At 48.7% G+C, this 23,128-nt stretch overlaps 1 protein-coding gene across 1 annotated transcript in view; it reads right to left on the reverse strand.

Moving 5' to 3' along the window:
- Positions 1-23,128, reverse strand: part of B4GALT1 (beta-1,4-galactosyltransferase 1) — a 57,641-nt gene that overhangs the window by 21,833 nt on the left and 12,680 nt on the right. Inside the window, exon 2 of the mRNA XM_074953705.1 lies at positions 906-1,141. Coding sequence (XP_074809806.1) covers positions 906-1,141 — 236 coding nt within the window. The remainder of the gene's footprint in view (positions 1-905; positions 1,142-23,128) is intronic.

The following is a 23,128-nucleotide window of genomic DNA, read 5'->3' on the forward strand; positions in this document are numbered from 1 at the left end:
CCCTCTGATGCTTCACCCACCTTGTCTCTCTTGACTCTAGAAACAGTTACGCTAAAGGGAGCGTGCTGCCTTTCAGCATCGCACAGGGCTGGGATCAAAAACTAGACAGAGACGCCGTGTTAATATCTATGTGCCAGATCTCAGAGACACTTCACTGGCACCCTTCGGCGTGAGAGAGGTGCCCTTTCATCACAACTAATGCATTTTTCTCAACTTCTTTAAGCTTCTCAATGTGTGCACGACAGCCAATCTATTTTGGAATCACGGCATATGCTCAAGCCAGTCGTGTTGTTTGGAGAGGGACATAGGCAGGGCTAAAAGGCAAATATATTGGAAGTAACACCAGTAATTTTTTTCGATTCCATTTACTTGAAATGGACAATTACTTGTCTACATCTATAAGAGATCTATGTTCTATCCACACGCAGGACAGTTAGTTCACTGTTCCTATTACTGGGGGTTATCTGGGTATCTGGCCTGCATCATACAGGCAGTCAGACTAGGGATCTAATGATCCCTTCTGGCCTTGGAATCTAAGACTGAAAGTCCTGCACAAGCTGGCGATAAGTGTGTCCTGGTGGAAATAAGATGAGGCTGTATTACTGAAAGTTCTCCTCAAAGAGTCTACTTAAGTAGAAGTTACTCACAAGGAATTTGCCTAACTTGAGAAGTGGATCTCAGTTCACCGTGGAGAAGAATTTTACTAAAGCTATAAAAATAACTAGCACAAGTGTTTGGATTTGTTCACAGATTATGCAGTGAAGGTTCCTGACTCTTCACTCTTTCATTTTGCGCATTAATCTTCTCAACCAGCAAGTTGGTTACTGAGTATAAGCCAACTGCACCTTTGCACGGGAGTACTGTAGCCATTATTCTGCAAACGTATGCATGTCCGAAGTCCTTACCTGATTGATGACATACACGCCATAGTCAAGCTGTTGCCTTTGAAGGATTGGGTGGAGATAATACAGCCAGTACTTCAGATGCTCATCACGGTTCCTGAATGGTATGATAATTGCTACTTTCTGAAGTGCTTTACAGTCTTTTGGAACGTACCGGCCTCCTTCTCTCACTTCAGGGTTTATCTTCTCAACTTCCTCAAGATTCACAGGCTGGGAAAATTCCACACGCAGTGCACCACCTGGAAAGGACCAGGACAGACAGTGAGTTTGCAGATTCCAAAAGGCCCATACAATTCCCTGTAAAGGTTTGAAGAAACACAGTTCTTTTATAACCAAGGATGGGGACATGAGTGGGTTTGGATCTGAATAAAATCCTACGGACATGAAAAACTGCCCCCTTAACCAAGCACATCAAAACCAGCTGCACAATACAGGAGCAGTGTGAGACCCAGCCCCACTCAGGGAAGACTCACACTTCAGTGTGCTTTGGATCAGGCCTCAAATTTGTATCTAATATTTACTGGGTCTGAAAGTCCTCAGACCTACCATAGGTCACTGGCTCCTGCATGGAGTAACAACCCAGCATGCACTCTGCAACACTCCACTTAATCGCTACCCCAGTGCGGGTCTTACATGATTTAAAAATAATCTCCTTACTCCAAGGACTAACCATATGCAAAACTAACAAAACCCCCTTTTAGCTTAGAATGCCCACAGAGCAACTGAAAGTACACCCACCTTTAAAGTTCCTGTTCTAGAAACAGAAAACAAAGCCATATTTGCATTCAGGCTGGCAACTCCAGTGCCTGGTTTCAGTGGAATAGGTTTGGAAAGTGCCATGGTAGTCTGCCCTGAAGCCGGGCTTTCAAACCGAGAGGCTCATAGGCAAACATGGCTAACGTATTAGCATTACTTCAAATAAGGCCGCACATTGCTCAGAATGGCAGCTGAACCCCACTATGGCGCAAGCTGAACCCCCTGGGAACAAGCCAGTCACAGAGGGCATGACCCCCACGGCAGGGGTTGGTCAAGGGCTTTGAATGAAAGTGAGTGTGTGCGGGAGGGAAGAGGGAGAGACACATGACTGAGAATGGGTAATCACTAACGAAGAAAAGTATCCCGACAACAAAAGCCAGGCTGCATAGTCTGCCAGTCACCCCTTGCCAGGGTGTTGTGCCCTCCTCAGGGCAGAGGCCCGTCCTGGGACTGAGGCTGGGGCTGACCCCTCAGTGCTTTAGTGGGTGCCCTGGGGAAAACTCCGTGAGCTCAACTGGTGCAGACCCTGGCCTGTCCTTTTCTGCACTGTGACGTTACCATAGTCCAGCAGGATTTTGAACCATTGGGTTTGCCAGAATGCTGCTCACCAAGACATCGCAGCCAGTGCAGAAAAGGACCCATCACGTTCAGTGTTATGCCAGTTACACCCTAATGTGCGGCCAAGTCTGGGCTACACCTGAGCCCAGACAAGGCCTCAGACACACTACACAGCAATGGTGTCATCAAAACGATGGGGTGGGGGCACCAGCCAAGTCTGCAGCCGCATATTGGAGAAGCATGGATTATTTTTCATCAGGCGGTTTTCTCTTCTCTGAGACAGTCCTGCCCAGTCAAAAACAGATGCAGGGGAAATCCGGTAACCTCTCAACAGCATGAGAGCAGCCCAGGGCAGGGGAGCCCCTGGGAACAGAGGCCAAAGTCTCTTGGGGGCTGCCCTGGAACCCTCAGAGCGGTGTTCTTTGACAGGAGCACCTGGCAGTCCTAAACTAAGGCACAGAGCACTGCGCTCTGAGTGTCAGTGGGGTGTTTGAGTTAAAGGAAGAATTCGGAAAATGTCAGCTCTTCGTCTGACAGTGTAAACACACCGCGGAATGGGGCTCAGCTTTAGCTAAACACTACTGGCATGTCCTTCAATTTAATCATTTAAAGGCCATCTGCACTTCATCCAAAGCACATAGATTTTTTGGGAGAGATGTTAGTTTCAATTCACATTTGGATGAGCATAATACCAGACCTATGTGTACACACACCCACCCCTTTTTCATCCCAAGATTTAATTTAATAAGTGAGAGCTCCATGCCCACGCTCACCAGCACGTGCTGGCACAGGGGAAAGCACTCAGCGTGTGCACAGCTGGGGAAATTACTACAGACCAAAGCTCATCCTCACAAAGCATCTTCATTAGATGTATAGAGCGTGACTGGTAAGGAGGAAGGGCGTGGTTTTAAGAGATAAATACAGATAAGTAGCTGTTAGAGTGAGTTTTGTCTATCTTTACATTAATGCACCATTCATGTATAGTGATATCATCACAATATGACTTTACTTCTGGCCTGTGGCCTTTTTCTTGCTTATTGAACAACAAGGAGTTACTTCTGCTTCAGGCTAGACTCCTACATCCAGTGCCATGCAAGGGGTGATGGGGTCAGGGTGGGGATTGTCAATACTCTCCATTAGCCAGCAAGGTCTCTGTCATAGGGCATCTCACCCCTTCAGGGCTGGGGTAGCCAACTCTCATTACAGAGTGAGCCACACCTGGGAGAGAGCGGGGCACTGTCCTATAACAGAGGTCCCCAAACTGGGGGTGCGCACCCATAGGAGGGCATGAATGTTCAGGGGGGCGTATCTGGGGCCCAGGCCAGCCCCCATGGGGGGCAGGGAGGGAGCACCACCTAGATCTGCTCTTGGCCCTGGCTGCCAGCCCCGCACTTGCCCCCACCCCCAGCTGTGGCCACAGCCTTGGCCTCCTTACCCCTGCCCCTGTGTGACGTTACGCTCCATATTCTTCATAGAAATATTGTTATGATATGAATATGGCATAACTAAGATATGTTTTAGGTAATATGGGTCCTGTGAGATATCATTGGAAAGGTTATGATTTACTGAATGTGTTTATCTAATTTGTACGCAAGTATCATTTCTGTATCTAAAATTAGGAATATTGGCTATGTAACAACAACCACCACCACCACCACCAACTGTGTGTGTACTTGGGGAACACCCACCAGATAGCAGGCCATCAGCCTCGATGGGCCATTAGAGAGAAACAATAAGACTTTGAAGATACTAATCTCTCTCCTTCCTGAAAAGCATCCTGGGATGTTGCTTTGATACTAGACGGTCATGTGGTCATGTCACCTGGTACTAAACACCACCTTGGACTTCTAGTGATTTTCCACTATAAGGAGGGGGAGGTCAAGACTGGGAAATAAAAGGTTCCCGCCTTATGTAAATTCTATTTAAGGCTGGGGAGTTGATCTTGGTTCACTCTTCACTGAATCCCCATCCAAGATGGAAAAATCTGAGAAACAAAGACACGGGGGGGAGGGGGGGAGAGAGGAAGAGTTGAGCCCAGGCTGGAAAAGGGATCTGGTCTGTGAATATGGTGTCTGAAGATTTAAGCTGCAAGCAGGGTAGCTAACCTTCAAGAATTTCTGCAACCTGCCCAAAAACAACATTTAGGGTGAGAAATTACTTTTTGAAACTAGTCTCTTTAACATCGTAAGCTTAGTATGTGTGTTTTGTTCTGTTTGCTATCCCTTATAATCACTTAAAATCTGCCTTTTATAGTTAATAAACTTGTTTTTGTTTATTATAAAATCCAGTTTGTGCAATTTATAATGGGGGCGGGAGCAAGAAGTTCTGCATATCTTCCTCCACATTGAGGGTGGGGGTGAATTTATGAGCTTAAGTTGCACAGATTTCTCTACTGTGCAAGACAATGTTGTTTCGGGTGTACTTTTCAGAGGGGGAGCTGCATTTGAGTGCTGGGCAATTTCCTAGCTGAGTCTTCCCCTAGAGAGCGGTTTGCAGACTCTGTGTGATTCTACAGCTGGAATGTCCCTACCTGTGTATGGCGCTGCCAGAGGCTGGAGAGCCTGATTCAGCAAAACAGAGCGAGGGAGTCCAGGCTGGTGGAGCAGGCAGGCTCAGTGAATTCCAAGTACATCAGGTGACACCCTGGAAGGGGGGTCCAACCCATCACACATCCCATCCTGGAGCCACAGCCCTGCTCCCGGCCCCAGTTCTGGAGGGAGGGGGGGCACAGACAGGGGCAAGGGGGACGTGAGGTAAAAAGTTTGGGGACCACTGCTCGCCCCTGCAGCGGGGAAGGTCAGGAAATGGTAGAGAGACTACGGAGCGTGAAAGGTTCCTGCAAGGAAGACCCTGAGACCAAGGGAGCTCTGACAGAGGGGCTGCAGTCAATAGGAGGTTCCTGTTAGAGACCCTGACTGAAGTCAGGCCTATGCTACACATCTACCTCGGTGTACCTACCTCCTCGCTCAGTGCTGCGAAAAATCCACCCCCCAAGCAACGTACTTACATCGACCTAATGCGTCGTGCAGACAGTGCTATGTTGGCGGGAGGGCTTTTCCCGCTGATATAGTTACTCCACCTCCACGAAAGGCAGTAGCTAAGCCTCTCATGGAGCTCCCCCATCAGCTTCGAGTGTCTTCATCAAAGCACTGTGCTGATGCAGCATTAATCGTGCAGACCTGCCCTGAGAGAAGGGGCTGGGCCTGCAAGGGCTGTGGACCAGAGGGCCGAAGAAGGCAGAGCTCTAGCCAGATAAAGCCTGAGAGATTTTGAACTGGGACCTAGGTCTGGGGTGCCCCCAAGTAAAGGGAGAGAGTGACTGAACTGGGTTGGGGCCTGGAGGGCCAGTGTGCCAATACTCAATCCCTGGGAGCCCAGGAGGGGAAAGTTGTAATTACTGTGGACTGAGAGTTAAGGGACCCAGAAGAGGTGAGAAATTGGAGCAGGGCACCACAGAGTGACCTCCACCCAGGAGGCAGCTGGCCCCTCTACAGTCTCCTATTAGCAAGATGTCACTTACCTTTACAAAAGATACTACCGACCAATGACTGGAACGCTGTGAAGCACTGTACATAACTAAACTAAACCGTTTAGTGAAGAGCATGTTGTGACTAGAGATGACCTGCTGACAATGGGAGGGCGGGGGGCACAATTTAAAGGTTCGGCCAGCCCCAGAACAAGTCTCACACACACACACACCCCCCCCCAGTTAGATCCTCCCCCCTTCCCCTCAGCTTCCCCTCCCAGAAAGCAGCGGCCCCTCCCTGCAGCTCCCAGCTGTTGCTCCTGCCTCTATCCACAGGGTGCAGCTCGGGGGCTCCAATAGCTGCAGCACAGAGAGAGGGCCCGGCCCCACCATATGAGTGAGGGGGGCCAGCAAACACTGGCAGACATCTGGGAGGACCCCCCATATTGCCTCTGTTGTGATGTTCTAACTTTGCTTTTTGTGCCTGTTCTCTTACGCTCTAGTTCACCAAGTCCAGTCATTTACAGCGGGTCTCCGAATTCCAAGTGAGGCTGATTGTTATATCACCAGTGCTTCCCCCACAGAGAACACCAGCAGGCTTCACCTGTCCTCCCCTGTTCGCCTGCAAGAATCAAAACGGTCCTCTACCCCAACCCCATTCTGTATCGCTGTGTTTAACAGAACATGACACACAGGCATGGCTTGGTGTTTTTCCTTGCGTTTCCCTAAAATGTCTGGGAGGAGAGGGACAGTTAGTTTTCCAGGTTTAAGTGTGTGATTCTAAGAGCATGTCAGTACCAAAGGGCTCACTGGTATCAGGTAGTGTGTCTCAGCTGGCCTGACCAATTCAGGGTACCCCAACTCACTAGGACTATAATCTGAATTTAAAAAGGTGTCATGTAATATGTAACTGGAAAAACTAATAACGTACTGACCTTCAATATTCTTGTGTGATATACGTACATGGTGTGCGTGTGAAGAGTTATGGACATACGCTAGAATGACGACTAAAGTGTGTTTAAGCCAGGCACGTCAGGGAGTTGGTCAACAGGTCTGCCCTAGACAAAGGAACATGTTTGCTTCTCTGATTAGCCTAGTCACCAGGCAAAGACAATAAAGGTCCACTTAGGTAAACCAAAAGCTATCGAGTTAACAAATGGGGGACCATGGCGTCTACACTCAGCAGTAGAGAGAAGCTTGGTCTGAGTTTTACTTTTCAAAGAATCCATTGCAAAGGTTTCCTGATCTATCAAGACAGGGGAGCTGAACCTCAAGTACGAAGCAATTGAGTCAGTTGATTTGTCAGGCACTAATATTGTACACCAAGTGTATTGAGCGAGGTGATTTGTGAAAGCCCATCACACGCTGGGATAGCAGTGTGAAATGTCTTTATTTAAACACTGCCTGAGGAATTACGGATACTCACTGGTATTAGGCTTTGCAGTCTATGACCAAACACAGGGAGAAACAGGCTTTCCCCCAGACAGGGAGAAGGCAACTACCTCCAATGAAATTAAGCAAAGAGTGACCAAAAACAAGGGAAGCCCTATTTACATATGAATCAGCAGGGGGATGGGAAGTCCACAGGAGGGGAAGAATAGCATGACATCATCCTGTCTCTTGTAACAAGGTCACTGAACTTTGGAAGATATACACAAGGACAGAAGCCATCTTCGGCATCCCTCACTAGATAGAAACAAGGGTACAGAGCTCTTGCAAGCTGAGAAAGATGGGTCTTTCAACCAAGGGATGGAGGGGTGCGGGTGGAGTCAATCTCTGAAAACTGAATATAGGTGAGAAACCTGCTTAGGCAAAGATCTTTCACCTTGGAAGACAAGGGAAACCAGCACCTTGTTCTTCTGTGGGTGGTCCCGACTGAGGGAAAGTCAGCCATGGCTGGGAAGAAGGAAGATTGGTGAGAGAAATCATCTTGAACAAAGTCTACTGTACCTTGCTAGATTGAGGTCTGGTCTACACTACAGACTTACATCAGTATTACTATGTCATTCAGGGGTGAGGAAAATCTACCTCCCTGAATGACATAGTTATACTGACCTAACCCTCGGAGTAGACAGCCCTACGTCAACGGGAGAGCTTCTCCCTCCAACATAACTACTGCCTCACAGGCAGCTGGATTAACTTTGCCAACGGGAGAGAGCTTAGAGCATCGTCATGAAAGCGCGGCGGCTGCACGGGTGCAGCGTTTTAAGTGTAGACCTGCCCTAAGGGTTAGATGCATGCGTTCACTTCTGTTTCCTTGTGACCCTTTCTAACTCTGTTTTTACTTGGCACCACTTAACCTGTGTCTTATTGCTAATCCATTTGTTTTATTTTTACTATATACGAGCTCCGTGCAGTGTTTGCAGGGACGGGTGTATTTACCTCCGCTAAGTTAATAATCTGTAATGTACCTTTGTCTCTTTAAAAGGAGTAACAAACTTTATTTTTCTCTAGCTGTCCAGGGCTGGACACTCCAGGTCACACAGTTCTGAGTAAATTCGGGACTGGGAGTGTGTTGGGATCACCCTGCTGGTGGAAGCCAGAGTGAGGCGGTAGACAGACTGCTGGGGTCAGAGCTGCTGAACCGGGGCTGACGAGCACACAGACACTCATGACCTGCACGCTGGTCAGCTGGCGGGGAGTGTCCCAGGCTGTCTGCTACATGAGCATTGCATTGTGAGCCACTCAAGGCTGCAGGGCAAGAGGTGACAACACCTCACTGGTCTGGATTGCACTGTGAACTCCAAGACAAAGCGATTAATGATTAAGCTTTCAATATTTTAAGACTCATCTTACTTTGGCTATTTGAGGATTTTCTTATGAATTTCTCCCATTCTTTTCACACCTCTGTTCAGTTTGCCTCTCTATCACCCAGTTTCTCCAGTACATACTGCTGAAGCAAACTCCTTGAGCATGAGTGGAGCCTGCAGACTTGGGCTGGTTTATAGTTAAGCTTCTAGAATGAAAAGCAGCTTGTAACAAGAGCTAAAGAGTCCACCCCCAACAGGAGAAGCAGGAAGAAGGAGAGCAGGTGGCTACATGGCAAGTTTGTGTCAATACATGACAATACCCATGGGTGACTCAGTGACATCTTGGACAGGAGTCACCTTGTATTCTACTGCACCTCTCCTGGGTAAACTGTCTCTCCACATATTCATAGTCATACATGCCCAGTCTCTAAACAACGTGTACCCTCACGTACTCGAAGCATGCAAAATACCCAGATAACACTTATCCAGAAGTGGCTGTATTGCTTAATTGGCAGCTACATTTCCTTTTGTGACATCAGCCACAATGCGCAGCTAAGCCTATGGGTAGGGGAAAAGGGGAATTCTAGTACAATTTTCTCCTATTGACCGCATTCTCAGAATAGCTTCTGCCTCCAGTCTCTTCTGCATAGTTTATTTGAACTCTTTCATTCAGTGTTACATAGAAACCATTTCATACATGACTCATTCTCTCTCTCTCTCTCACCCTCCCTCCCCATCTGACTAGCATAGATGCAGAATCCACCTCAACCAGGGCCCAACCACTCCCTTTCTCACACACTATTCTTTGTGGGGGTTTTCAGGGTTGCTCTCATGGATTCACCTACTCCATTCGGATGAAATGTGGAGAAATAAAGCAATCACAAGGTCAATATTAAGGAAATACCCAGCTATTTTCACTTAAAACTAGGTGGTATAGCAGGCTACAGTTCATCCAGACATTTGGAAGAAGGGGGGAAGGGGAGATAAAACAAAGCCACTTAACCCACCCACTCCACCCCAAGAATCAGTGCTGCACTGCGTCTTTCCTCGGTGTTTGGGTGGCCCTAATGCTGTGACGCTCCAGGAGTTATAACTGGGATCCCCTGGCATTGTGAATCCCCGCAGCATAAGGCCTGCTGCTAGGTCTCATCACAAGGCACCATGGCCACAGAAGATCATTGTCCTCACCACCAGCACTTTTATTAGAGGTAACCACATGGGCCCCAGCTCTGCAAACCCATGAAGTCCAAATGTAAAACTAAACACACACATGGTGTTTGCAGGACTAGGGCCTTACATGTGAATACACAGGAACAGCCGCCCACTGCTCATACAGAAAATATGTTTAAGATACAAACAAATCAGCCTCATCATGTAAACGTCCGTATGCATTTTAAGGGCCACCCTGATTTCTTAGTGGACTGATATCATACCTGGGTCTTAACACCTGGCAAGGGCTAAGTTCCCTGTAAGCTGCACATCTGCCAATTAAGCCCCGCGCAGGGGCTCAGGGCTGCAGCGGGAAGAGACGCCCCTCCCCCAACCCAGACCTGCCGCGGTGGGGAGAGGCACCCCTCTCCACCGGACGCCAGCCCCAGCGCGGACGTGCCCTGGACTTGCCGTGGACAGGGGAGAGGAGCCCCTCCTTTGGCCCAGCCCAGCCCCACCGGGGGTGAGAGGGCTGGGGGGAGTCCTCTCTCCCCACCGCAGCGTGCACCCCAAACCCCTCATCCCTGGCCCCACCCCAGACCCTGCACCCCAACCCTCTTCCCCAGCCCTGAGCCCCCTCCCACACCCTGAACCTCTCATCTTCAGCCCCACCCCAGAGCCTTCACCCCTAGCTGGAGCCCTCACCCCCCTGCACCCAACTCTCTTCCCCAGCCCTGAGCCCCCTCCCACACCCCGAACCCTCATCACCCCACCCCAGAGCCTGCACCCCCAGCCAGAGCCCTCACTCTCCAACCCTCTGCCCCACACTCTGAACCCCTTGGCCCCACCCCCACCCCATGAATTTTGTTCTGTGCACGGATATGAAGGTCACGTGTCACACCTCACCTCCATATTGGTGCACAGAACAAAATTCATTCTGCACATGGACATAAAAAATTAGAGGAGACACTGGATAAGTGCCATTTCAAAACCCTCCAAACCTTTCTGAACAGTCCAAGGCTTTTAGGGTATGTGATCAAACACCCGTGGCTGGCCCGGGCCAGCCGACTTGGGCTTGTGGGGCTTGGGCTACCAGGCTGTTGAAGTGCGGTGCAGATGCTCAGGATTGAGCCTGGGCCCGAACTTCTGCACTGCAGTTACACAGCCCTGCAGCCTGGGCCAGCCGCGGGCGTTCAAAGGCAGCACAGCCATCCCCATAGACATCTGTGCTCGTCTCACAGACAGTCTGGCCAAGCCGCAAGGCAATGCAGGAAACAAACCTGAGAAGAGAGGCCCCATCGGGACTGGAGACACATCCCCTCCACACGTTCGGGGAAGGGGTTGGAAGAGGCGGGGCAGGGCCTCATGGAAGGGGTGGAGTGGGCTGGGGGCTGGGGGCAGCGCGTGTCAGTGATGTAGCCCTCGGGCCAATGTGCTAGTTCTCATGCGGCCCTTGTGATCATTTGAGTTTGAGACCCCTGGTCTAGGAAGTCTTACCAACTGCCACGCTGAGACCTAAATCCCCCCAGAGACTTCTCCTGGGCATCTTTCCGACGAGGGAATTTTCAGTGATTCCCAGTTCCATTTTTCAGATATTTAGATATTTAGCTAAAGACTTAGATCTCTTAGGCTACTAAGAATGTGCCAGCTTCTCCCTTCACATCACCCAGCAAGGCAGAGAAGCCACACCCCTCTTCTGCGAGGCGCCCTCCTCCAGACCATGCAGGGGAGCAGACAGCCCCCTGGGCTCTATATTCCTGTATTACCCAGAGACTCTGTGCAGGCATCTCTTCCGCTTCAACAGTACTCACGTGCTGGGACTCTCAACATTATACGAGGCTTCATATTAACTTGTCAGTATACTGAGAATTATACTCTGTAAAATGCAACGAACACGGTATTTCCAAGAGCGGCAGAAAAGGATACTGCCTGACATTGAAACGCCGTGAGGAGCCGTGGAGGAGCAGACGGGGTCTGAAGAGCGGTGTGGTTGTGCCAGTTGCTGAGCAACAGGAAGTGACTTTTCAAATAGGGTGAAAGGTGAGGCTTGTGCAAAGAACAGAGAGAGTGGCTGAGATGTAGTTTGCAAAATACAGCTGGTGTCTACAGGGAGAGTGTGCAGAGAGGGGGTGTGAATTGCAGCACACACCAAAGAACTGTGTTCGGCCTGCCCAGCGTGGATGGTGCTGGTGTGAACTAAGGGGTACCTAGCATGCATTAATGTAGTCCTCTTTCCAACCTTTTAGTTCATGCCAGCAGTGTCCACGTGGGCAGTTAGTGTGCAATTCTCACCCTGGCAGTTCCTCACTGTGGAGCAGTGTAGAGAAGCCCTAAGTGTGCTGTGCTGACCCAAAGCAGGTGGCATGAACTGCTCACCTGTGTAAGGGAGCTGGGAATGGGTCTGCAATGAGAGGTTGAGGATGTGGGCTGAGCAGGTCTGGGCCAGGAACCCTAGAGCAGGTGGCAGAGGCTTGAGCTAACTCTGTTCTCTTACTGTTCAGGTCTGTACTGTAAAGCCAAACCCCAGGTAGAGGAGTTTGGACTCTACATAGTGTGTAGACCTTGTTCTAAAGCAGACTGGGAAACGCCTTCACCCAGAACCCATGCCATTTGTATTATCTTTATGACATTCTTAACATTTGTTGATAGCAAGCACTAGAGATTTAAGGTACATTAACCCAGGTGATTAGTGCCAGGTCTAAGTTACAGCCTAGCCTTGGTGTGAGTGGCCACACAGCAAAGCCCTGCCCTGGTGCTTTACTCACTTGCGTGTGTCATCAGGACCTCTGGGGGAATCAGTCATGCTCCATTGCTTCCCAATGCATTTTTTGTTTGCTGCACCTCACACTTGGTCATTTTCCATTCAGTTACATTTCAAAGGCAGTAGTTTCTAGACAGTAAACTGTACAAGTATCAGCCCCAATGTAGCAAAGATGGTCAAAAGTTACAGACAAGGAAACCAGAAAAAGAAAAGCACAATTGTTATAGGACAAACTAAAACAACCTGTAACCCTAATGAGAAAAAGCAAAGAGTCTGGTACACTATTTCTGAAGAATAATTTGGAACTATTTTTGTTGTTTAAAAAATTTACCCACCCCCACCATCCTCAAGGAAAATAAATCCACGATATTTAGGAAAACTGGCGATGCCTGTTTAGGAGGGTCAGGAGTTGTGCGACCTTCAGCCACATATTTTATTCTGGTTTCAGAGTAACAGCCGTGTTAGTCTGTGTTCGCAAAAAGAAAAGGAGGACTTGTGGCACCTTAGAGACTAACCAATTTATTTGAGCATGAGCTTCCGCGAGCTACAGCTCACTTCATCGGATGCATACTGTGGAAATTGCAGAAGACATTATATACACAGACACCATGAAACAATACCTTTTGATGGGCTATTACCAGCAAGAGAGTGAGTTTGTCTGTGGGGGGGCGGAGGGTGAGAAAACCTGGATTTGTGCTGGAAATGGCCCAACTTGATGATCACTTTAGATAAGCTATTACCAGCAGGAGAGTGGGGTGGGAGGAGGTATTGTTTCATGGTGTCTGTGTATATAATGTCTTCTGCAATTTCCACAGTATGCATCCGATGAAGTGAGCTGTAGCTCACGAAAGCTCATGCTCAAATAAATTGGTTAGTCTCTAAGGTGCCACAAGTCCTCCTTATATTTTATTCCAGTACCCAAGATAGTTTGTGTCTACGAAGTTAAGTATATTAGTTGTACCCTAGTGCTCAAAAGATGGATAAAAATCCATCAATCTTCTTTAAAAAAACCTGATTTTAAAAGTTACATTAAATACATTTTTCTTTTTAAAAATAAACCTATTTAAAATTAAAATGATGACAACCTAAGTTAAGGCCTAGGTTTACTATAAACTATTAAAATAATTTAAATAAAAATAATACTCAAGCAGCATATATTTGCTGAGCAAGTTTTAAAGAAAGTCAAAACACTGAACTGATGGACATCACTGGCTCAGCACAATCTGGTTCCAAATGCCTAAGTGCTAAACCAGCTTTTGACAGCAGTATTCTCTCTGCACTTGCAGAAGAGGCTATTTTCATTTCTATTTATTCAGCTAGTTCAGTTCCACAACTCTCTCATTCAAAGTTGAGAAACCAACTGGGAGTTGAAAAAGCAGGAAAGCTGGTTTTCCACTTCCAATCTCTGAAATAAAACATGGTGTGAGAGTATGAGATCAACTAGTTCTAAAACCTTGGAGGACATGAGAACCAAACAAACAGTTCAATTCATTCACTACAGTTAATACTTCCTGTGTTTAATAAATCAGTTAGTTTAAATACAAGACATGTTTTCATACTTACTTATTTACATTATCCAGCACATTTAAGGTAGTTGTATTTAACTAATAAAAAATAAACTTAAAATGCTGTTTTTGTGTATTTTGATTGAATTCCAGTGTCTATCCAAATGTAACTTGACACAAATCGCAAGTAAAAGATTATCATCTAGTAAATAAAAAAAAGTGTAGTTCACCATTAGCTAACATGAGTATCTGAATAAAGGCATGTTAAGCTACATAACTACTTCAATAAAATGTGTATAGATATAATATATCCTCTTGGTTAGCACAAGAAAGTACAACATTTAGTGTCAAAGCTATGCTTAGCCGCAAAGCGACTTGTTTTAATCGTTCCCAACCAATGAGAATCAACCTTGCTTCAGGAAAAAGAACTAAAAAGTACAAATGCAATACAAGATTAACAATTTCCTAATTTAAATTCTGATTCAAATTGGTGATTTAAATCAATCCACCCTTATCGCTCAGATGCCCAGATGTTTGCTACTTGCAGGAGCTCTTTAGAAAATTAGGGTGGTTTTGTTTCATTATTTAAGTGGCCAATAATCTGTCATGACTTGAAATTCAGCAGAAGACTGGGAATCTAATGCCCCCTTCACTACCCGCTGCTTCCCACTTCTCTTCCTGTGGGATTTTTTCACTAGGTTAAGACTTTCCCAATGACCAGTTGCACAGCAGCGCTGGAAGCCACCTTGCTGGGGTAACCATCAGGGATTTTCGCACAGGTGTGGTTACACTGACACAGTTACATGGTGCAAGCACCCAGCACAGAGGCACCGCACCAACATACAGCTGGGCTTGACCCAGTGCAAAAATCTCTTAACACAGATAGGCCCTTTGCTAGCAGTTGGTGCCTCTTAGAGCACCAATGAAATCTGACCACAACAGACTCAGAAGAACTGTCACAAATTTGCAAACAGTCACATCTGAACTGCATAACCTGAATTAGCACGTCCACTGTGGCCCAGCTCTGTGCCATGGCCTCTCTCTTTGGCCTAGGGCCAGGCACAGCAGATCCTAAACCCTTCACTGGCCCCTGCATGGAAAAGAGACATGGCTACACTCATGCAACTCCAGCAACAGGATTGGAGTGTGAAATTGGTATAAAGCCACCCCCCCTCCCCCCCCGCTGAGCGACAACTGGAATGCAGCTCAGGGCCACAACTTGTGTATGTGAAATATGGATAAACCCTAAGGCCTTGTCTACACACACGAGTCACACTGGTTTAAATTAAATTGGTTTAGAAACTGGTGCAAGCTCCGCTGTGGACATGCCCTTACATTGGGCTAAAACGGGTACAGGCTAAACCAAAATAAGCCAGGTTTAAATCAACAGAAGAGCGTCCACACGGGGGTCTGCACCAGTTTAACTATATTGGTTTAAAATATACCCCACCTTTTGTCAGACCAGCAAACGGTGTGCGCAGAGGACCCCTCAGCTTCAGGAGCGCGCAGGGGTGGCACAGACTTTGGTTTGCCCTGCGTGTCTCCCTCCCAGTGACGCCAAAGGAGACATTCCTCCCGAGAGCGGGAACAGGGCAGGCTGCTGCTGGGACACAGACCTTGGCCAGCAGGGAGGGAGCTGGACTGCAGCCGGGCAGAGACCACATTGTGGCACAACCACTCCAGCAGCAGCCGCCGCCGACACCACACGGCAGCACGGCTGTGCTCCACGGCACGGACTCTTCGGTACTTTTCTTTCCCGTGGGCCTGGCTAGAAACTGCCTCCCTTGCGAGTGTTTTAGGGGTCACCTCACCTTTCCTTTGGCCTGAGCTACATGGGCAAAGTTTACCGCATAACTACCGCAGCGAGGGGGTCACTTTTCCCCAACACAGCTGTGCCTGTACAAGCCCGAGTGTAGATGCAGGTTCCCGGGTATAAAGGTGCCTTACGCTGGCATAGCTTATCCCGGGGCCTGGACCAGGAGCACCTTTATACCAGTATAACTGTGTCCACGCAGGGGGCCGGGTTTGCTGCTTTCAGTTTGCCCATCTAGTTAAATCAGCAATAGTGCAGACAAACCCTTCGTATCCTGGGCAAAACGAAAGCCCCCGGCTGTGACGGGGTGTGCACCTCCCGCCAGCCCTGACCATGACCTGGGTTAACCCAGAGGGCCAGGGTGAACTGAGAAGGAAGGCCCACTGGGGGAGGACTGGGGCAGCACCAGAAAGCCTGGAAGCGGCGCGCAGGAGGGCAGGGGAAGGACTCTGCAGTTGCTCTCCGAGAGGAGGGAAGCCCCTAGGAACAAGGGGGAAGCCCGGGGGAGAGTCAGCCCTGGAGTAAGGAGGCTGACACGAGGCTCACGGGGGAAAGTAGCCACGGGGGGCAGAGGAGGCTCCAGCGGTAAATCCAGAAGCCGGAAAGAGAAGAGAGGGAGGGGCTTGGGAGGAAGGAGCCCAGGGAAAGAGCGACAGGGATGGGGACTGAGGACCTGCATTGTGGGTTATCGGGTCTCAGGACTGGAACTGGGAGCAATGGGCAGGCCCAGGTTTCCCTGCCACCCACTGATACAGTGGCATAGAGCCCAAAGCTGGGGCTGAACACTGTCTGGAAACGGCATCTGCCACAGGATTCTGTCAGACCTGCTAACCCCGGAAGGGGAGACCAGGCCGGACAAGGATCATCACAGAGCGAGCAGCAAGCAGCCAGGGGGCTCCAGATGAAGCCAGAGCTAATTCCCAGACCCATCCACAAGGAGGTGCGCTAGTAGCGAGCAGCAACCCTGTTACACCAACAAAAAACTGAAATCCCCCTGGCTTGCGGTCTTACTGACTCCCGCCTGGGGCTGCATCCCTGGCTCCCTGCCAATGGCCCCGTAACCTACGCCCTCGCCAGGCTCAGGGAGAAACGGCTCATGCCGATGTCAAATGCAAGAACAGTGAAGCAGATGCACAATTCTTGGTCTTGCCCTTGATGATGCAAGGAAGGTTTCGTTTACAGATCTGAGCTATCAGATTCCTCTTTGGTTTGCTGTTCACCTCTAAGGAAGCAGCACGGACGGCAAGTCCTGCTGGAGGGACCTGACCTGCCTGGCAGGCGTAGGCACACCGCACAGCAAAGAGGCACACTTGAACAGATAACCCTTCCCGCTGTAATGCCCCGATACTGCAGCTAGATCCCTGCCCCCACGGGGGCACTGCAGATCTGGTTGCAGGATCAGGGCCTAACACAAGAGCCCCTTTTTGTGCTGCAGTGAGACTGCTGATGTTTAACCTACGCTACGCCAGTGGCTTTTGCTCTGCTGAGAATGCACATGATGCGTTAGGCCACGTCTACACTGCACTTCCACCGTTAAAACTTCTGTTGCTCAGAGGTGTGAAAACCCCCCCGCCCCACCCCCGAACGACAAAAGTTTTAATGACAAAAATGGCGTGGACAGCGCTTCGTTGGCGGAAGATGCTCTCCCTCGACGAAGCCACCGCCCCTCACTGGGGGTGGTTTTATTTTGTCTCTAGGAGAACTCTCTCCCGGCGACAAAGAGTGACTGTCCTGCACCCCTTACGACGGCACACCGTAGTGGCACAGCCGGGCCGTCGTAAGACGCGCAATGTAGACGTAGCTGTTGTCATGTGGGAATGCGTGCTGTTTGCTCTCTGCTGGGGAAGGGGCTAGGGGAGGTGGGGTGGCTTATAAGGGAATGAGAGGAAAAAATGCTGAATACGCCAGGGAAATGTGAAAATCCATACTATGTGGAAAAACAACAAAAGGGTATATCTGAGTCGTGGCTAACGTATCTTTGCACGTAACTCCCCATCCACCCTGAACTGTTCCATGAATTGACAGATTAGTCAGTAAACCAGCCTTGCAGACAAACCTGTGAAACCCTTTTCAGAAAACAGAGACAGCAGGTGCATTTGAATGCCTTATTTGGACTAGATCATTTCACGTTAGGTTAAGCGTTCACAGGAGGTTCTCAGAAGCGTCTGAATTTAGAACGCAACAACTGCTGGCTTACAGGTAACAGGGACTAGAGCATGGGGGGAAATCAGAGGGGGGAACCCCCCGTACTGCACAGGAGAGTGGCTGTTACCAGATGCAGAGAAACTCAACTGCTGAATGGCAGACTCACAGCAGGCAGGCTGAATTCAGGAGACGTCACAGAGGGAAGTCATTTAATGTGTGGGGAAAACAGAAATGGCAGAAGCAAAATGAATTGTGGGTAATTGTTAATATTCTGTTTCGCTGTTTCACAAAATTAGTTGATGGAAAAATAACAAAACACCCATTCCAACAAAAAGCCCGCAACCGGCATGTCGTTCAGTTGGGCTTGAAATACTGGCCGCGGTGTTATTTCTATAAGAAGGCGCTTTTGGCAGGAAGAAAAGGGTTTCCTCTTCGACCTGCAGCTAGGAGATGCAGGTGGGGCATCCGAAGAGTTCCTGTGTCAGCCTAGCTTCTGCCTCTTGAGGGGCTGGGTTTACTACAGCACTTACCAAGACCCCTTTCACCGCCGTAGTAAGTGTCTGCTACGCCACGGCACTACCGTGGTAGGGGTGCGGCTGTAGCCCTTGCAGTGTAGACATACTGCAGCTCACAGGTCCCACGAGCAGCCGTGGGATTGGAACAGGCCAGAGACAGCCAGTAGGGAGCTCGCAGCCGCTGTTGTGCATCAGTGACAGCCAGCTGTACAGACCTGATAACTCTCTGAAAACTACTAACTACCTTGTCTCTACTCATCTCCAGTTAGCGGACTCCAGATCAGAGCATGGCTTTTTTTTGTAATGAAGACAAGGTCTCAAAGTAAGCTTGTGGCTGCCAGCTCGTGAAGGCCAGTTCTGGCATTCCCATTTTCTCTACAATGACATAAGAATCAGAAAGGCCCAAGGGGATTTCACCCCCCTCAAACTGCAGGTATGGTCACACTGGAAAAAAAAAAAAAAACCCAAATCAAACAAACAAACGGAAAACAAAACAAAAAAGAGCGAGTCCCAGTGTCTGCAGACCCGGGCTCATGGGGCTCATGCTACGGGTTTAAAACCAGCAGCGTAGATGCTCCTGCTTGGGCTCTGACATCCGACGAGGGGGATGGGTGTCAGAGCCCAAGCATGAACATTTATCTATACTGCTGTTCTAGATGCAGAGCACAAGCCCGAATTCGCTACCATGGATCTTGTTTTGCAGATTAGATGTACTCTGCAAAACCTGGGTAAATGATTCTGGCCTAGTGCTGCAACAAGCACGTTTGAGCTTCCTGAAGTAGTGCAGGACACCGAAAAGGGGAATAAGAAGCGCACAACATGAGTTATTCTCTCCCTGCGGAGGTCTGAGGATGCACTGCATTTCCTGACTTTACACTGCCTTTCCCTGACCTCCCAACTTGCAGCCATAAGGACTGGATGAGCCTGGCTTCAGAGCTGGTCAATGCTGCACTCCGTAAGTGGGTGGAGGGGCCTCTGCTGACTGGCAGACAGCCCTGCTCACCAAGGGGCCAGGAATGCTGTTCCCAGCTGGCTTTGTACCCCTTCGTATGATCACCAGTGTGTTACTAATTGACTCTGTGGCTGGGTCCCAGGTGCTTACAAGTCAATGGGTCTGGGTAGAGTCTAGTCACTCTTTCCAGCTCTGGGTCTCTAGGAAGTGCTCCCAGCCTCAGACCTTGTCTGATGCTCTTCCTTGGGACATGGGGTGCCACTGCGAGACCTCTGAAGGCCCTCCACACATTTCCCCAGAGCTCCACCTAGGCTGTGGGCACTCTGGGCTTCTCATTTAACCCCTTCTTGCAGGAAAGCAAGACACACAGGCTTCGTAGAGAATTTCTCAACCACATTCGCTTTACCCTTAAAGCTTTCTAGAGTTACAAATCTTTGAAAACAGCCCATGTCCTGAGATGCCCCCTCCCCTAGTCCGATCTAACCTCTCCTGTGTATTCATGGCTCAGCAGCGTTTCAGACTGGGCAGGATCCCTTCTGCATGTGGCGATGGCTCGTCCCCCTACACATATAGCAGAACTCTGCTCTTAAATAGGGCCCCCGTCTTTGAGCCACGTGCACCGGTCATGCTGGCCCCTTCCTATCCCCCTGTGAGCTCCTGTGTAGAAAACCCATTGTTCCACAAGGCTGGACTAGTAGTTAAGAGACAACTGAAGTTCATGGCCCCAGATTGGGGTCTTCATGGCTTCTCAGTGATTGTCCCAAACACCCTTCTGGACAGGGCAGTTGTCTGGAATGCAGCAGTACAATGTGTAGAGGCTTGTGCAGTCAGCATGCCCAGCATTGCCACGTATAATACCAGACAGAATTTGCATTTTGACACAGGCACATCCCACTCTGCCACAGATGCTACCTCTGCAGCACCCGGTTGTATTAATTTAGATGGAATAAAGGGGCCTAGAGTTCGCATGACGCTGAAATGACCCAGCATCAGGTTCTGGGTTTGGTGTACAGAGACCTCAGCTTGCTTAGCAGCATGGCACACACACCATAAACAATCCTTAGCTCTTTTTGAAGGATACAGAAGAGAAGGAAAGCGTTAAAGCCTTTGGAAAGTAAAGTATTAAATAAAGCTTCTATGTGAGTAACATCCCTGTCTCCCTTTAACTGGAAAGAGGGTTTTAAAAGGAACTCCCCCACAGCCCCACGTGGCAGTCTCTGAGATGGTATTATGGATGGTAATAAGTATCCTTTGGAAGGAAAAGAGAAGAAGTTAGCTGAGGAGGGCCGGAACTGCTGCTGCTGAAGTCCGATTCTATTTTTTTACAAGACAAAAGATAAACACACGAAAGGGGAGAGAAAAGAACTCCAAAGAGAGAAGACGCAGCTTGTGTCTCTGGTGCTGACTCACACATGCAACCTCATTGCTGGGAAAACACAGGCATAGCACTCAGTCTTATCAAGGTCTGGCAACACTGCAATTAAAACTCCGTGGCTGGCCCATGACTGAGGCTTGCAGGGCTCCAGCTATGGGGCTGTTTCCCTGCAGCATAGATTTCTGGCCTCAGAGCGCAGCCCCTGCTCTGGGACCCTTCCAGCTTGCAGGGTCCTAGAGTCCAGGCTCCAACCTGAGCCAGGAAGTCTACAGTGCAAGGAAACGGCCCCACAGTCCAAATCAGCTGGCACAGGCCAGTTGCAGGTGTTTAATTGCAGTGTAGACATATCCTCCAAGTCCTGGCAAACTTGTACCAGATCAGGCTGTTTAGGGGGTTGCTTTTAGCTGCCTCTTTGTGGTCACAGGCTCACAGCACTGTTGCAAACAGGCTTGGCTGGCTTAGCCAGACTTTTATTAGACAGAAGGAAAAAGAAGAGGGATAAAAAAGAAGAAATGAAGTGGGAAAGGAGGAGGGCACCTGGGGGAAGTGGAAGAGAAGAGGAGGTTTTGACAAAGTCTCACATCCCAGGTGGTAACTGGGATTTAGCCAGAGCTAGTGGAGGTGGGGATGTTATCTAGGTCCCTCTCTCTGGCCCGCTCAGGTCAGGAGATCTCTCAAGATCAGCTTGATGAAGACTCAGATATGTTACGGTAGAACCCAAGGTCACAGGAGAATACAGAGATAGTGGCCTTCATCCTCCTCCACTCATTTCCCCCTAACATTTATTTTTCTTTTGCTTCTTTTTAAAAAGGCCTGTAGAATGGGAGTGATAGATGGAACAGCCCATCCCCTCATTATTTTGTTGACCAGTGAGACCAACACATCAATTTTGGGTCACTGATTTCCAGTCCCACACTTGGTTTGTTTGTTTGTTTGCTGGGCATGATCAGCTGGCTTTTTTTGTTTGCACTCATTTAGTCCGTCTCCCTTTCGCACCTTTCTCCAATACCATTTGTTCTAGGTTACGGTGACAGTTTATGAACTAAGAAAAGGAGGACTTGTGGCACCTTAGAGACTAACCAATTTATTTGAGCATAACCTTTCGTGAGCTACAGCTCACTTCAGGTGCCACAAGTACTCCTTTTCTTTTTGCAAATACAGACTAACACGGCTGTTACTCTGAAACCTGAGTTTATGAACTTTCACTTTGTCCGTCCGCCCCCACCCCCGCCCCTGCCGAGTTACAATTAGAGTAAATTTGTAGGTCCAATTGTGACAATAACCCCCAGTCATGCCCCCAGAACCAGCCCGCTGGCGGTCATTATGAAAATAACAAAGCCTGTAACTTGCCAATCATCATCAAATTAGGACATTCTGGGATGAAAAAGAAGTCTGAAAACAGGAAAAGCCAAGGATTTAATCAATCAAGAGTCTCCTGTCTCTGGATACAGTATTTGGGACACTGCACAACCTCCATCTGTCTTTAACCATAAACTGGGCGTGCAGCCCAGAGAAACCAGCCATTCCCTCATAAAAACTGGCAAGAAGAACAAGTATATTGCAAAGCACTAGATATAGGAGATGGAAAACTTTCCCTTCCTTCCTCTGCTGTGTGTCACAGTCTGCAGTACTGTGTGAGGAATAGCTGGACCCTAGGAACCTACACTAACATTTTCACTTTAGCTTGCCAGTCTAAACATAGTTTGTATTGTTCAAAGAAAAGGAGGACTTGTGGCACCTTAGAGACTAACCAATTTATTTGAGCATAAGCTTTCGTGAGCTACAGCTCACTTCATCGGAGCTCACGAAAGCTTATGCTCAAATAAATTGGTTAGTCTCTAAGGTGCCACAAGTCCTCCTTTTCTTTTTGCGAATACAGACTAACACGGCTGTTACTCTGAAACCTGTATTGTTCAAGACTCTTATTTTAACCAGACTACAGGAATATAATGACTTACACCAGGCTGCATGTTTTATCACTGACTGGGCTTGCTGACTGCCTACTCCTAAAGCCTGTGATTTAAAATTAAAACATGTCCCATTAACAAAGCTACACACCAAACAGCAGGTGCCAGCTGAACTCACACCCTTTCTCCCACTTAAATGACTAACTCTTCAGAGTTGTGGGCTATTAGCGATGGTGATGGTGAGTGGGGGAGGGAGACATACGAGTAAGGCGTAATGTGAAATATACCCTGAGGACAAAATTCTGTCTTGATTTACACCTGTGTAATTCCTCGAAGAGGCACAAATCAGAGCAGAAACTGGTCCCAAGCGTCTTTGCGCTTATTGTTACACCCACTGCTGGTTTTCTCTGCCATTCCTACTTTTGCAATGACTACCTTTTACTCTTTTCTAACAGCTAACACACAGGGTGTGTCAGGAGTCATGGCAGCTCTGGGTTGCCTCTGCCTTTCTAACTTCCTCCTTGTAGTCTCACTCAGCCCCATATTCAGCCAGCAGGCCCACTCTGACCCTGCC

The sequence above is a fragment of the Natator depressus genome, chromosome 5, assembly GCF_965152275.1.
Source record: "Natator depressus isolate rNatDep1 chromosome 5, rNatDep2.hap1, whole genome shotgun sequence".
In the NCBI taxonomy this organism is placed as follows: Eukaryota; Metazoa; Chordata; order Testudines; family Cheloniidae; genus Natator; species Natator depressus.